The sequence below is a fragment of the Hippopotamus amphibius genome, chromosome 4 (genome assembly GCF_030028045.1).
Source record: "Hippopotamus amphibius kiboko isolate mHipAmp2 chromosome 4, mHipAmp2.hap2, whole genome shotgun sequence".
Lineage (NCBI taxonomy): Eukaryota > Metazoa > Chordata > Mammalia > Artiodactyla > Hippopotamidae > Hippopotamus > Hippopotamus amphibius.
This window is the reverse complement of record NC_080189.1, coordinates 173,118,099-173,133,554: the sequence shown is the minus strand read 5'-3', so window position 1 is coordinate 173,133,554 and position 15,456 is coordinate 173,118,099. Positions and strand designations below refer to the sequence as shown.

Here is a 15,456-nt window from a genome sequence, read left to right as displayed (position 1 = left end):
ACCCAGGAACTGACCCATTCAGAATGGAGACTGGGGCTTAGGAATTGATTATGAATGAAATAATGAGAAGACTAGGTGTTACATTTACCCCAAATGCCTGGAGACCGGCAGGAGTGCCAAGCTAGCGACAGAAGTTTTGCCTGTGGAGGCCTCAGGCATGGCAAATCTGGTTGCAAAGAAGGATTGGAGGGCTTGTCCTGAAGCATCCTATTTTTACTTAGGTTATGTGTTTCTTTGGCTTGGCTGGGGTGGGGGTAGATGTCCTGGGTGGATGTTACTTAGGTCTGAAGCGTTCCTCATATTGCTCTGGGGGCTGCCCCACTTAGGTTCTTCGAAATCCATGTGACGTTGACACTCTCTCCCTTTAAGGTTCTCTTTCGCTTCCTTCTTTTTCATTTCTTCCATTACATCTTTCTATCGGTGGCCCTTTACACCTTCCTCCTGAGGTCAGCTGTGTTTCTGAAGAATATGGAACGGCTCTTTTTAATTTCCTGACAAAATAAATAGGAAAAGTACTCCGGAATTCTTACCTGTATTTCCTCGTGTTCTGCCCCCAGCAAACCCTCCTGGTCACTCAGGAAAACTCTTGGTGAGAGTACCCTGGGGAGGCAGGGACCCTCCAGCCAGGCCAATCCTGAGTTGCCTGCAGCATTTGCATTCTCAAAGATGGCAAAGAACCTTTGCTTGGTGAGGGGAACCAGGCATATTTTCTCACTCCTGAGAAAGGCCCTTTCCAGAAGGAGGGAGTAGGAGAGGAAGGCCCCAGCGCCCCCACGGCCCCTCCCAGGAGCTGCTTGCTGCCCGTGGCTTGTGGGGTGCCAGCAGTACCCTGACCCCACGAGCCCTCTGTCTGGGTGGGGACGTGGCAGGGCAAGGGGCAGTGGTAACACTGGGAGCACTGAGTGGAACCTTAAGTTTTTTGGTTCATCACGTAACTAATATATAAATTTTAATAACAGTGGGAATCGATGACTGTTTTAGGAATTTCACCCCAGGAGTTGTCAAATAAGTTAATTTAAACTTTCACTCCATTATGAAGTGTAAGTAACAGGCCTCCTGCAGGCAAAACAGAAAAAGACCTGAATTGTCAAGTCCCTTTGCCTTTGTTTTGTTTTGTTTTTCTTGTTTTGAGACATTGTCTTCTGAAAGCAGCGTCGACCATATTATTAATCATTGGTGGGACTTTATACTGCATCGCATTACTCCCCTGGAATTAAACTGTGCGTATAAAGTTATGAAAAATGTACTTTTTTAAACAGTAAAAAAGTCATTTTCTAGCATAAAACCCCAAATAAAGTGCCATGGAGCCATTAGCAGTAAATTGAATTTTTTGCTATGTAATTTGTATGAAAACTGACAAGTGCGAGCCCCCCCCCAGTTCCTCCATCATTAGTCATCGATGTAGCGAATGCAGAGGTAGTAATCTTCAAGGGCAGGCTTTTGGATGTCGACGTCCTTTATTCGGACCGGGCTCAGGCGGCAGCTCCTGTCACGCGGCATCACTGCACTATTAGCAAATTTCGCCCCAGGGCAGCTGGGATGCTGCGCTGGGGCAGATGTTCTTTTCAGCCTATTCAGTGACCATTCTTGGGGGTTGTTTACTGTTGCCATGGTGACTTTCATTTCCATAGCAGCAGCGCTGCTGTTTCTCAGAGGAAAATGAATTTAGTTATAAAAGGATAATATTTTTCTGTCTGTATATAACCTGCCATCTGTCAACCGGTGGATCAGAAAGGATTCAGAAACCTATTAAGATTGATAGCAATGAAGTGATGAGTATTTTTTTTTTTTTTGGTTCATATTAAAAGCAATAATAGATGTGGAAACAAATGCTGTACCCTCAACATCAGAACTTTAATTTTTTTCTTTATATTTGAAGTGTATGTGTTTTTAATGCCTTCACCACCTCCACCGCTGCTGTGACAACCTCATAAAATACAGTCTACATTCTGCTGACAAATGGAAATGACCGAATGTCTTGTTTGTATCTCACTAGATACAGGTGTATTTAGTGCTTTCTCTTCTTGGTGCTGTGAGCTTCCCTGGTTCATTAAAGATTCCCATGGCTGTACTTTCTTTTGTCACCCCACTCTCCTGCTCCTCCACCCCAGGGGGAAAAGCTGTGTGGGTGCAAAGACCAGCAACTTATCAGGAACATACAGTGCAAATTATGAAATTAGCAAAATGCACAGAAACCCCGTGCTTTGTCTGAAAAACCTGCCAACATGCCCCTTAAATCTCATTCTAGAATAACATTCTTCCTTGCAAATCCAAATGGGGAAGAAAGTCACCTTTGGGATAGCTCCTCTAGTTCCTGGATTTTTTTTTTTTTTTTCTTCTCCTCTGTTGCATTCATAAGCTGTAACTTGCAGGGGGAAAAACACAGCCACGCACACCGGCCCCGTTGTAAATAATGTTGTTTATTGGTTGATTTTTCCAGATCCTGACATTGACGCTGCCAGTGCCATGATGCTTTTGAATACTCCCCCTGAGATACAAGCAGGTTGTGAGTAGATATTTCTATAGCCTACAGCACCATAGTTTGTGAACCTAACCTTCTCCTTTATATACCAGGCCATAGGAAGAACTAATGCTCAAGCAGACCTTCCCTTCTAGAATCACTTTAAACTACCTCCTTGCATGATTACATACATGTGCGTGTAAAGATGCGGCCACGCACGTGTATGAACGAATGCATAGGTGTGTTTCCAAGATGACAGAGTTCTAATGTAATTTCAGGGCTTAAACCTTGGAGGCAGGGAAGTGACCCTGTAATGAGTCCCAGAGGAGAGGGTGAAGACCCTTTCTCCTGCAGGAATTGCTCCTGTGAGTTTGTAGTTTCTGCTAGAAGAGGCTACAGGGGGCCAGCAGCGCCCACTTTTAGACATTCCTCTCCCCTTGGGGACCTCATTAGTAACAGGCTACCATTTTAGAGCGAGAAGAAGAAAATCTGGCAAAGCGGGGGTGCAGGCACTTGGAACAGCCTTAAAATGGAAATATCGTGGTGACCCCCACCCTGTGTCATCCCCACCAGCCTTCCGAAGTGCCAAAGATGGAAGAACAGGGCTGGTTTAGCGAAGCAGGGCTCCTGTCTTCATCTTCTTTTGGCCTTTGAGCAATGTCAAGCTTGAGACAACTCTTTTCCTAACTTGAACTTCCCTTCTATCCACCATCGGGTGTTTTTTCCCTACTTCTTGGAGCTACCACGTCTTTAGAGAGATCTCCTTCCCAAGTGATGATAAATGTCCCAAATGCAGGCATCTGTCTCCTCCTCCTCCCAACTTGAGGCTAGTTTCTCTGGCCACATCCTACCCCCACCAGAAGCCAATTGAGCAGACAGCCAGCTCATCCACCATGGCCCTCTCAGCTCACTGGCAGGACAGTTGCATCACCGTCTCCTGTGCGTGAAACTCACGGTGTGGAGACGGTGGTGTGAAGCAGCAGAACTCGCCATAACACCCACCAGGACTGGCGCCCACCTGTCTCATTCTGAGGGCTGCATGGCCTCCTGCGCAAAGGGAATCCCCCACTTCGGAGCTAACAGTGTTCCCACAGGAGAACATTTGTTCCCAGGCCCTCCCCAGGTGTCCCTTGATGTGGAGTTCCAGACCATCCCTCCTAGCCTTCCAACAGCTTTAGGAAACTTGGCTACATCCTTCCTTACCTGTTCCTTTTGTTAAAAGCCCCAAGAGAGGCAGCCAGACGTTCTCGGGAGAGACTCATCCCTCTGCCACTGGCTGCCGTTACCTTATCCTAAAGGCAGAGAATTCTCATTCTCTGTTTGCTAAACTCAGCTTGCTAGCAGCGATTGAAATAACGGCTACCCGCACCTCTGAGAAGGAAACACCACTGCTAAGCAGATGTGTAACCGGTGCAGTCCTATAACTAGCGGTTAACCTGTAGTGTGGGTTTTAAAGGATGTTTGAAGTTACAAGGAAATGAAAATAAAGAAAAAAAAAAAAACTCTGTTCTCAGATGACTCTTGCAGGAAGAGTGTAGACCAGACTAATCCAGTTACAGTCTGAAATGGTTTCTGAAATCAAGTTGCATACTTCATCATGGTTAAGCGTACTGATATTATCAGAGGTGTGTAAGGTATAAGCACTTCCCTTTGCACCCAGCCACTGCCCACAGTGGTCGTTGGTTTAAAGAAATAACTTTTTGAACTGGAAATAATTTGATGAATTATTCAATGGAGGTAAGCGGGAAAAGGCAGGGGGATTGGTCATTATTAACAGGAGCTTTATGAAAATCCATGATCACTGGATTCTTGATCACAGATAGAAAAGGAATAGCATTGATCCTGATTAGCTGAGAAGTTAATTGTTCTCATGGCTAAATGAACTTCTCCCCTCTCCCTACTGTAACACAAACTGTAATAATTATTTTTTCAGGGTATCCATATTCTTATTTACATTGAAATGCTGAATTTGAGTTTTCAAAGCTCCGTGTTCATGTCTTGAAGCTGTAGAGTCATGTAGGGTTTTCCTACCTCACTCTAACCACTGTGAGAAGCCTGGCCACAGCCTTTGTGAAGGCCCCATGGCCAAGAGGGGGCTCCAGTTTCCTGGAAGGAAGGAACCGAGAGGCCCATGAAAGTCGTGGAAGGAGACATATTGGCAGGAGCAGTAGAGAAGTCAATTTAAAGTCTGGGCAGAGGGTAGAACATCACCTTCATATTCACCTTCTCATTTGACCCCAGGCCTCCTAAAATCCCCTGGAGGCCAAGCTAGGGCTTAGTCAGTGGGCCGAATGTAAAGCCCCCAAAGATCAGAGCAGTGGCGTCGGAAGGAAGTGAGTGTGCATTGAGCATCTGCTCCTGCACTTGGGGGAACCAGGGGGCCCCGCCTCAGCCTCCTGAGAAACGTAGTCAGAGGTTTGTGTCTCTGATGCCAGGGCTTTGTGTTCGCTTCGCTCTTCTTTGATTCACTCTTCCTTCCCCTCCCTGCCTGATGTTTCTTGTCCTGGGATGTGATGCGGTACCTCATCTCCTGAAGGGAGAAGCATTCCAGACATACAGGGATGAAGCCACCATGCCCTACCCTGCCAGCTTTGCCCCAAGCCTGGAAAAAGTGAGAGGTGACCCCTCGACCAAAAGATTCAAAGGCAGCAGACGCCCAGGCAGCAATGGAGTGTTTGTGCGCACGTGTCCCAGTGAGGATGTGTACGTGCATCACACAGATTCTGGGGTCCTGCCACTGCCCACGCGTGGGGAGCGTGGGTTCCTGTCTGCATGGAGCCTGCCTGCTGCTCCGTGGCTGGGCTCTGTTTATAGAGCCTCCTCGTGTGCTGCTATTTATAGCCCGTTGTTTTCACCTCCCGAGCTGTGCGATGCCCCTGTTTGAACAGGAGCCACCAACCTAGTCTGTCTGCCGCTGGCACTCCCAGCAGTCGGAGGCTGGCCTGGATGGTTTGAAAGGCTTTTCCTTTGTCATCGCCCTTCGTAGCCACTCCACTTCAGGTCACCAGGCGGCAGCCACTTAGGTCTTTTCCTCTCATCCGTCCCGCTCAGCAGCTGCACAGCTGGCCACAGTCCGGGTCTGAGCTGATGAGCTGGTCGTACAAAGGAAGCGTCTCCAGAAGTTGATGAGAACCGCAGTCAGCCAAGCCCCTTATCTTGGGCGGACCTGATCCTGCCCCAGGGGTGCTGACTGCACTGTGTGTTGCTTGAGCTGGCCTCCCTGTGGGTCTCCTCCACCCCTCCCTGCATTCTCACGCTTCTCTTTCAATGAGGCAGCTGTGAGCATCCAATCAAAACCTCAGGCTACAATACTTTGTCTCCCCCGGCAGCAGCGAGCCGGGGCAGTAACATTATCTTTTCCAGACTTTGTCAGTGTGCAGTATGGGGAACTTGCTACAAGGTGTACCGTCGTGTCTCAGGTACTCTGTAGGACACTACTTCCAGAAAAATCCAGGCGGGACACTGCTGCCTCATTATCTCTTGAACTTTGGGTTATTCTTCTAGTCAAATCTATCCAGTTACCCCTCCCCACCAAAAAGAAGTGGCTCTGTAGACTAATTCCAGCTTCTGGAGTCTACTTAAGTACCTGCTTTGCGGTTCCCCTTTGCCAAGCCCTGTGAGTCATCTTTAACCCCAGTGGAGGAATGGTTATTAAGTCAGAAGTCAGGTCACCATTACTCATCTTCAAAGGCTTGCATAATCCCTGGTTGGAATGTTCCCAGAGAGGAACTCTAGATTATAAACAAAACAACAAAATGGGACAGGGCGGGGGGTGGGGGGATTCCACACCCCTCCCCCAGGAACTGGGATATGTATAGATGCACCAGGCGCTGGAGGAGAAGGGCTACTAGGAAGTAGTACTCCCCTCTCTCAGCCCCCTCCCCAGCATCCTTCCAAGTAAGCAGGTGGAAAGGCTGATTTTAGGAAAGGGAAGGATTATCGGAATCACCTGCTGCTCAGCTTATGGCCTCTGGTAGCTTAGCCAGGGCTGCTCTCCAAAGGCAGCAGTAGGAGCTCAGAGGTTAATTTTAGAAGCTGTGAAAATCAAGGAAACTGAGCATCAGGAGGGAAGCTGGGGAAGCCAGGACGGGGAAGAGCTGAGGGGCGGTGGAGCATGGAAAAAAGTTTCTCTTGTGCCTTCAAATATTTTTTTAGGTTCTGGAGACGATCACATTTAGATCACAGTGAGTGGTGCTACTTAATTGGACTCTGTGTGTGTGTGAGAGTGTTGCTTTCTTGCTGGTTAAAAGTAAGGAAGTTTAGGGTCGTTGCATAACTTATGATAAAGTGGTGGATCTGCAAGGGCTGGGAGCCCTGGTGCTGATGTCCTTGGCACCTCATCCCAGGATTTGAGAATCTCAGACATATGTCTTCTCTTCTATAGGAGCCAAATTTTTTTTTAATTTTTATTTTATATTGGAGTAGAGTTGATTAACAATTGTGTTAGTTTCAGGTGTACAGCAAAGTGGTTCAGTTATACACATATCTGTTCTTTTTCAAATTCTTTTCCCATTTAGGTTATTACAGAGTATTAGTAAGAACTGAATATTTAACTGATCTAACAGAAAGGGATGATGCTGGAGCCCTGTGCTTTTTCTTTTTCTTTTCTTCCTTTCTTTTTTTTTTTAATTTTTATTGGAGTATAGTTACGTTACTGAGAGCCACAAATCTTGAGTTTGAGGTTGATTCTAAATATCCAGTTTCTTATGACATTTCTTCTCTAGCTGGAGCCCAGGTATAATGTCAGCACATTGGGTGGGGTGCACTGGGGTTTCTGTGCTTTGTTTTACATTGAGGGAAATGCAGAGGAAATGAAAGGGAAGGAGTAGATGTGCTGATAGGAATAGGACTGAGAAGTGATGGACTCGTGTTCCTCCAGATCCCAGACTCAGAAAAGTCGTGAAATAGGGACCTCAGAATGCCTTTCTCAGACATTTTAGACTGGCTGTGATTCATCTTTCAGAAGCTACATTCTTGACACTTGGGGATGGAGACAGGAAGGAGAAAAGATGGGGGAACAGTTAAGTGTCACAGCTGGCTGCTGGCAGCCCGCGAGCCGAGAGGAGCACACCCGCCCTCCCCATGTGAGGAGCACTGCCAGTGATGAGGACTGAGAAATGCCGGGACTGGCAGAGGCAGCATTCAGTGGCAGCTCATTTGAGAACGAGCTCCAGAATTCAGAAGAAGAGCCGCGTTTGCACGCCAGAAGTCTTGCAAGGTTCATAAGATAGCTCGGGGAAAACCTTTTAATGCTGCACGTTAGCTCCATCCGTGAGATTCTCTTTGAAGTGAATACAGTTCATTAACCAGGAAGATGTTTTCATGGGTGAGTGCAGAGTTAGGGAGAGCTACGAAAAGCACAATAGGCTGAAAGAATTTCCCCGTGTCCTGACCCTGTTAGGTCCTCTGCCTTAGAGATAATTAGTAAGAGGGTGCCAATGCGGTGAGATGGGATGGTGGAAGGATGAACATGGTGATGATGGTGACTGTGAGCTTATATAATGGGCCAGCCACTGAGCTAGCAATTTGTGTACTTTGTCTTGTTTAATCTTCAAAACGATCCTCTGAGGTATGTTTATGCCTGCTTTACAGGTGGGGAAACTGAGGCACAGAAAGGGTAAGGCACTTGCCCAAAGCCACGGAGCTAGTGGTGGGGTAAGACTTTGGACGGAGGCCTTGTGGCCCCAAGCTTGTACTGGTAACTCTGCAGGAGGCTTCTTCCTTGAAGCTTAAATGAGGCAAGGAGAGTCAAAAGAACGCGGTCTCCAGTAGGTGCTTGGTGAGGGCTGGCTTCCTTTCTGTTTCCCTTCATGCTGGGTGTACCCCTGGTGCTTTGAGGTTCTAGACACTTAGGCAGAGGACTCTGGGCCAAAGGAAAAGTGGGGCTGCATTTCTCCTTTGATGGGCAGATGACTCCAAGGCTGTGCCAGAGGCCAGGGGAACGTGCGCTCCGTGATGCCCATCTGCCCTCTTCACTTTCCAGGGCTCCCTAATCTTTGTCCCAGGACTGTAGATGCTTCAGGTGTTTTTGCCACAGTGGTGACTGACACGATTTGTCCAAAGGGAACGGAAACACCTTGAGAGCCGTGGTGGCTCTTCCGGCCAAGTCTGTGACCAGAGAGATGGTCTTCCAGCACGGTCTGGTTTTGTTTCATCCTGTTCTTACAGGCTTTCATCTCACCTGGACTGGAGGCACACGAGCCGCCCCAGGATTGCTCTGGGATGCGGAGCATGTTGACAGTGATGATGACAGCAAGACTAATGACTAACCTGGATTTTGGAAATAGCAGGGCCTTTATTAATTCAATCAAATCTCTAGATACTCTGTGTGGTAAATACCATTTGTTCCCTTGTTACTTAAGTAGCTTGTCAGGGGACACAGGCAGTAAAGGACACTCATGGGACACAGACACAGGGTGTGTAACACCAGCGTCCGGCTCTCAGCCACTACGCTGCAGACCACTTCCCTGCTCAAAACCCTTTAATGCTTTTCCCAATATCCATGCGATGAAGTCCAAATGCATCTCATTCCTGCTAGGATTATGTGCTTTATCAAAATTATGTTTTAGTTCTTCTGCACATTGTGATTTTTGTCACTTCCAGGCCTGGTATGTGCTTTTGAATCCCAACTTTGATGGCACTTCCTACAGGAAGACATCCCAGATAGCCTTTATTTTGGGTTCGGTATCTCCATCCTTCATGCCCATAGGCCCCCTGCCTTAGCACTTGCCATAGTGTATTTTCATTGCCTCTTCAAGTCTATCCACCTAACTATGGGGACCCTGTGTCCCCTTCATCTCATACATAGGCAGGTACTTGGTAATTTATTACATTAATTGATACAATCTGTATATGGAACTATAATAATTTTTACTGATAAGAATTATACCTGTGGTATAGATTTTAAATATTTAAGTTATTTGGGGGGGGGGGTACCATTCTATCGGATTTGCTTCCTGTTCTAGATGAGATCCCTAGTGACTAATATATTAATTGTATTGTCAGAATTAAACTGAACTTGTGGTCATCTGACCGTTTTGAGGAGAGTACCGTACAGCAAAATAATGGAAAAACCCTTTCACACAATCCCCAAAACAGAGAGACAAACCTAAAACACCTATGTTTTCAGGCCACCTGAAGCATCTGTCTACAAACTCCAGAGTTCTACTGGTTTTTACATCTGTCTGTCCTTGGAAATTATTGGTATTTTCCCTCCTGTGTTTTCTTCTGGAACTTTTGTGATTTTAGTGCTTACATTTAGGTCTGTGATCCATTTCTAATTAATTTTCCTACATGGTATGAGGTTAGGACCAAGGTTCATTTTTTTTCCAAGTGGATCTCTGATTTTCTAACTCTCCTTTCTCCCATTGTGTTGTCTGCATGTTTTTTGTCAAAAAAATCAGTTGACCACATACACATGAATCTATTTCTGGATTCTGTTCTGTCCCATTGATCTGTATGTCTGCACTTACACCAATACCACACTGTCTTGTAGCTTTATAGGAAATCTTTCGATAATTCAGGTAAATTTAAATTCTAGAGAACTCATCAACTGAGCAAACTATGGTAGTTAATTGCAATATCATGTCATAACAGGTGTCATGCTTTTAAGATATCTGGTGAATCTCCTGTCTCAGATGATCTAATATCTGAAGTCAGGCTGATAGTGAGGGATGGGTAGGAATTCCTGATCTAGTTCAACCTTCATAACTAAATATGGGAAGAGACAGGGGATTCTGGAACCCCAACTGCACTAGTAGTACTGACTTCAGATACTAGCTTCAATTCTGTCTCCCATCCCACCTTGTATAAAACCTAGTAACAAGGGTATTATTACACAAAGCCGGATGAGACATGGCAAAAAATATTAGCAGCAGCCACAGAATGCCCAGGGAATTGGTCTATAACTTAATCCCATATTCCAGAGTGGGCATTCACCCTACACGAAAGACCTGACTAAAGGTTTGGAATATTTATGTGTACATGCTCTTAGAGACCTGAAAATTATAGGAGTAAAAAGTATGTACTGTGTGTTTTGGGGAAAGTAGTTATTCTACACAAATAATATCAGCTTTAAAAGTTTAGTATCCGGAGTGGTTTTCATTTCTGAAGGTATGATTTTCCAGTCTTGTTGGTAAGATCTTTGTGTGAGAAAGCACAGTTGATCCACCTTGCCCCCAGGTGAGACTGTGCCAGGGGCTACATGAACACACCCAGAGCCCCGGGCACTCTTCAGGATGCTGGCGGTGGAAGAGGTCTTAGAGAACACCGCTCAGAGAGGGCAAAGAGATTCGGTGAGCTTGTACGAAGTCCTACCAGAAGAACTAAGATTAAAACCCAGGTGTAGAAGCCCTCCGTCCGTGTGCTCACACAGGATGCATACCTGGCCCCATGTAGACAGACACATGGAGGAGTGCTGATGGTGCAGTAAGAGTATTAGCTTGAACCAGCAGAAACCACTGTTTAGAAGATCAAAAAAGATCGACTATCAGGGATTTCCTATGGTTCCACTGTTCTGTAAATCCTCACATTTGTGTGAGGCCACTGTGAGTTTCTATGCAACATGGGCGGTATCTGATGGTCACTGGCAGAAACGTTGGTTCAGGATTAATCCAGGGATGAGTATGTTTAGGAGACCCTGGGATGACGAGAGAGCTCTCCGGAGATTTGCTTGAGGGAAGCTTCAGGGAAGGGGGAAGGCAGGCCCTCCAAAGTGGGCTGTGTGAGTCTGAGGCAGAAGCCAGAACCCTACTGTTGACAACCCTTTACTCCCAGCAGAGACGGTTGTGAGGATGGTTATAAGATGACGTCGTGAGTGCTGAGGTGCCGAGTAGCTTGTAAAATCAGCTTTGCTGTTCTTTTGGCTTTTTCCCTTGTTGGATTAAGGACACTTAGAAAGATGTTTCCAATTCTGACCATGACCCAAGAAGCATAAGGAGAAGCTTATGTTTGCGCATCTGCTGTCAGATGGTTCAGGTTCTTAAGATCTTTTTAGGGTCTGACTAGAGATAAAAGATTATATTTAACAAATTCAAGAAAATAGTATTTGAAGCCCACTGTTTAAAACTCATCTTTTTTTTTTTCTTTTTCCAAGGCCTCAGTAATAAGCTATTGGTCTGACTTGGCTGACTAAATCTCTTTCTTCAGGCGTGGTATCTTTCTCTCTTTCTGTATCGCTGTCATGGTATTTTTTTCTGTATCTGTCTCCCTCTGCGTGTGTATGTTTTTCTCTGCCTCTGCTTCTCTGTGTACCTATGACCATCTATTTCTCTCTTTTCTCTCTCTCTGTCTGTCTCTCTCTCTCTGTGTTGTCTCTCTCTCTCTGTGTTGTCTCTCTCTCTCTCTCTTTCTCTGGTGTATCCAAAATTTCTGACTCAGAATAGAAACCTGCACAGTTGGATTCACATGTGGTATCTTTTCCCTTTTTGCTCTTTCAGTTCCTCCAGGAGTGATACAAAATGGAACGCGGGTTCTGAGCCGAGGCCTGTTTCCCGGAGTCCGGCCATTGCCAATCACTCCCATTGGAATGACAGCAGCCGTGAGGTAAGGCAGGAGCTTGCTGGGCAAAGCCCACCTGAGGAGGGGGATAGGCATTGTGTGTCCCACAGGACCACTTGAGGGGATGGAGAAGACCAGACTCTAAGTAGTGAAGACAGAAATATTTTTGGTGTTTGAAAAAGTTACAGTAACTTCCAGGGATCCTAATCCAAGTGCCAGCTTCTCCTTGGACCATCAAATTATCCTGGTCTCTTTGCAGATGAGATGAAGACAAATGAAACTGAGTTGCTTTGTTCTAAGATTGGGGTAAAGTGAACAGAAGGAAATGGTGGGCAAGTTAGTCATTAGATTCTAGGCTAACTGGTCGACCTCTAGACCGAGCCCTGTCACTTCCCAGTCCTTTGACTTTGGGTGGATGTCTGACCTCTCTGGGCCTCCGTTCCCTCATCCGTGAAACTCCTCGGCCTCCTGGGAAGGGTTGCAATGAAATGCACATGCTAAAAATCATGTGTGAAAAGTGCTCTGGTAAGTGATAGGTAAATACCAGGTGGCAACAGTCCCCTGCGTCTGAGAATCAGGTCAGTTGCCAAACCACATGAACTCTTCCTTGGGAAGAAGTTTCTTTCCTCCATCCTTCTCACCTCCACTGCCAGCCCAGATTAGGGTCTATCACTAGCTTGGAAGCCTCACGTGTGCCAGTGTGAATGCTTTCCTCCTGTTTTCCTTCTTCTCTGCCCACCCCCTGCCCACCCATCAACCATTGCCAGACTGATTTCCTAAAATGTGCCTCTCCAGCTGTCTGCAGAAGCATCCTCCTTGACTCCCACCACATCACCCTGATATCCCCCCGGTCCTCCTGTCTTCTAGAGCCAAATTTGTTCTCCAAATACATCCAGTGTTTGCCCATCTTATTCACACAGTTTCCTATGTGTAGATTTCCCTCAGCCTCCACATACAAGGCAGCACAACCTTCACGGCCCATCACAAAAATGATTCCTTCACAAAGCTTTTCTGAACAGGCCTCTGAGCCAACATCAGATTAATTTCTCTTTTCTTGGAACCCATAAGCCCACGCTTTGGTTGTGGCCCTTTGATGAGTGATCCTGTGTGTATCCCCAACTCTGTCCTCCGTGGTTTGCTTGCCGAGGACAGGGGCTGGGTCTTACCTACTTGGCTGATGCCTCATTGCATGTTGCACAATGTTGGGCCCCGGCTGGTTATTTAGAAAAGGACTGCCAAGCTGCACTGCATCCCTTCACAGCATTACCTCTTAGCTTCTTTTTAGCACTTTTGGATCAAGTTCACACCTAACGGCCATTTTGCTTTCATAGGTTTTCATGTCCCAAAGGAAACTGTCCCAGGAAATCTGTTAGCTGTGACCTGGGGGAGATTCAGGGTTGAGCTCCCTAGTGTGAATCAACCTCGTGGAGCTTCTCCACTCACGTGTCCTTTAACCCTCCCCACAAAGTGACTGCCTTTGCCAGGATGCAAGTCCTTAATCTTCAGGGTAGACGCTGGTATTTGGAACCTGCTAAAGAGGGAAGTTGGTAGGAATTAGAGTAGTAATAGAATGATAAAACCACTTATCATTTCTGTTAACAAGACATGGTGATACTTTCCAAAAGTATATGGGAAGGTTCTTTTTCTTGTACTTCTCTTGTATTTTTCTTAGATATCCCGAGATCAATAATTCTTGAGTTTATAAATAGTAAGCCTCTTCCATGAAGCTTAAATAACCATGCCTTGGCCTCAGACTATAAGAGAGACATTCTGTTTTCCGTTCTCTCTTAAAACCCTTTCTCCCTAACCTCCTAGTTTACCTTTTTGGTTGAGAAGACTTTGAGACATGGACTGTTTGCATGGGGAGTAACGATCTACTTTCCTAAGCAGATTCTAGGTATAGACTTTCAGCTTGTCGCCTTCAGCGTCTTTTCAGTGCCTTTGAAAGCAAAGCTCTCCATGTGGCTCCAGCCATTCCCTCGGGGAAGGGAAGAGCCAGGCAGAGGGAAGGGAGGACTGAGACCGGGTTGGCCTTCAGCAGGAGCTGCCTCCCAATTGTAATTATTACCCTCGTGGCATATATTATTGCAAATTGTACTGATTAGTACCCTCTAGAGGCATTATTCAAAATATTAATTTTTTTTGAGTGGTTATGTTCTGGTTAGAAGATAACATAGCACTACAGCAAAATAATGACGTCTTATTTCCGGTCAAAGAGTTATTACTCATCCAGTCCCGCCAGCGCCTCACGTAGGCTCCTTCCACTGTAAAAGACCACAAACAGATTCCGGGGCTAGACCTGTGTATCATTCAGGTCCAGTCGAGAGACAAGAGCCACACTAGGTACTCGAACAGGGAGACTTCAAAATAAAGAACACTTAACCAGGTGGAAAGTTATTCACCAGACAGCTGGAAGGGGAGCAGAGAACTCGGGGTATCACAGAGGGAACAGTAGGAAGCAGCCACACCCCCTTGGGTGGGGTTGGAATGACTGGACCTTAGACCCCAACGCGGGGCTGGGGCTGGGATCTAGACCTCCTAGGAGGTACCCCTGAGCTGGGCTGGAGTCCCTGAGCTTGGACGGGGATCCTGTGGAAGGACCAGGGGATCTCCAAGGATAAGGCTCCTGCTGGTACACATGCCTCTCAGAGAACATGAAGACGTTGTGTCTCCCAAGTATTGGAAGAATCGTAAACTGGATTCCGCAGCTTGTATAGGACTGAACTGCCGCTGCAGAGGGGAAGAGGCGATGCTGGGGTGATGCAGGAACAGGAAGCACATAGGAGGGAATGTGTCCGCTCTTCCTCCACCCCCTTCCCAGTCTTTCAAAGGCAGAGGCAGGTGTCCCACAGAAACGTGGCTCGCTCAGCCCAGCCCACCTCAGCATGCGGAACACTGTGGGAGGCCGGGATTGGGGCTCCATGCCGAGAGCTTCATAACGTCCGTCCCCTACGAAAGCATGCATCGTCAGAGAGTGACCTTCCTCAGCATCACAGGTTTGAGCAGAATCGTTTCAGCGAAATGTACAACCACAGTTTGCAGAAACTAGACAAGTTCCCGTCTGCATAAATAGAGATAAAGAAAACCATTGTGCGTTAGCAGTCCATTATCCAAATAGCACCTCTGCACTTTCCACCTCAGTTTTAAGAGACATTGTGGAGAGGAATGTCACAGGCTCTGGAAGGTCAGGGACCCTTGCTTATAATACCTTTGCCCTCTTTATGTCCCAAATGCCTGGCAAATAGGAGACAGTGCGACACTTTTGAGAAAAATGAATGTAAACATAGCTAGGTGGGTAATTGCTGGAGACTGTGTAAAACCCATTAAGAAGTGTTTTGGAGGGGCAGGAGGGATCTTGTTTTGCTTTTTCACATTGGTTGCAATTGAAATTTTTTTTTAAATTTGGCCATGTGTCAGTTGAACCTAACTTCAGCTGAGGTTAAAGGGAAAACAGTCCAGCCGAAAATAGAAGAACAGCCAACGTCATCCGCCAGACC

The 15,456-nt window shown here is 46.5% G+C and overlaps 1 protein-coding gene across 11 annotated transcripts in view; it reads left to right on the top strand.

Moving 5' to 3' along the window:
• FOXN3 (forkhead box N3) overlaps nucleotides 1–15,456 on the top strand; it is a 395,933-nt gene that overhangs the window by 359,191 nt on the left and 21,286 nt on the right. For 9 of the 11 annotated variants that reach the window (XM_057733100.1, XM_057733103.1, XM_057733104.1 and 6 more), the window contains 2 exons: nucleotides 2,441–2,506; nucleotides 11,899–12,004. In XM_057733100.1, the coding sequence (XP_057589083.1) occupies nucleotides 2,441–2,506; nucleotides 11,899–12,004 (172 nt within the window). The remainder of the gene's footprint in view (nucleotides 1–2,440; nucleotides 2,507–11,898; nucleotides 12,005–15,456) is intronic. The other 2 variants (XM_057733109.1, XM_057733110.1) reach the window with 2 other exon arrangements.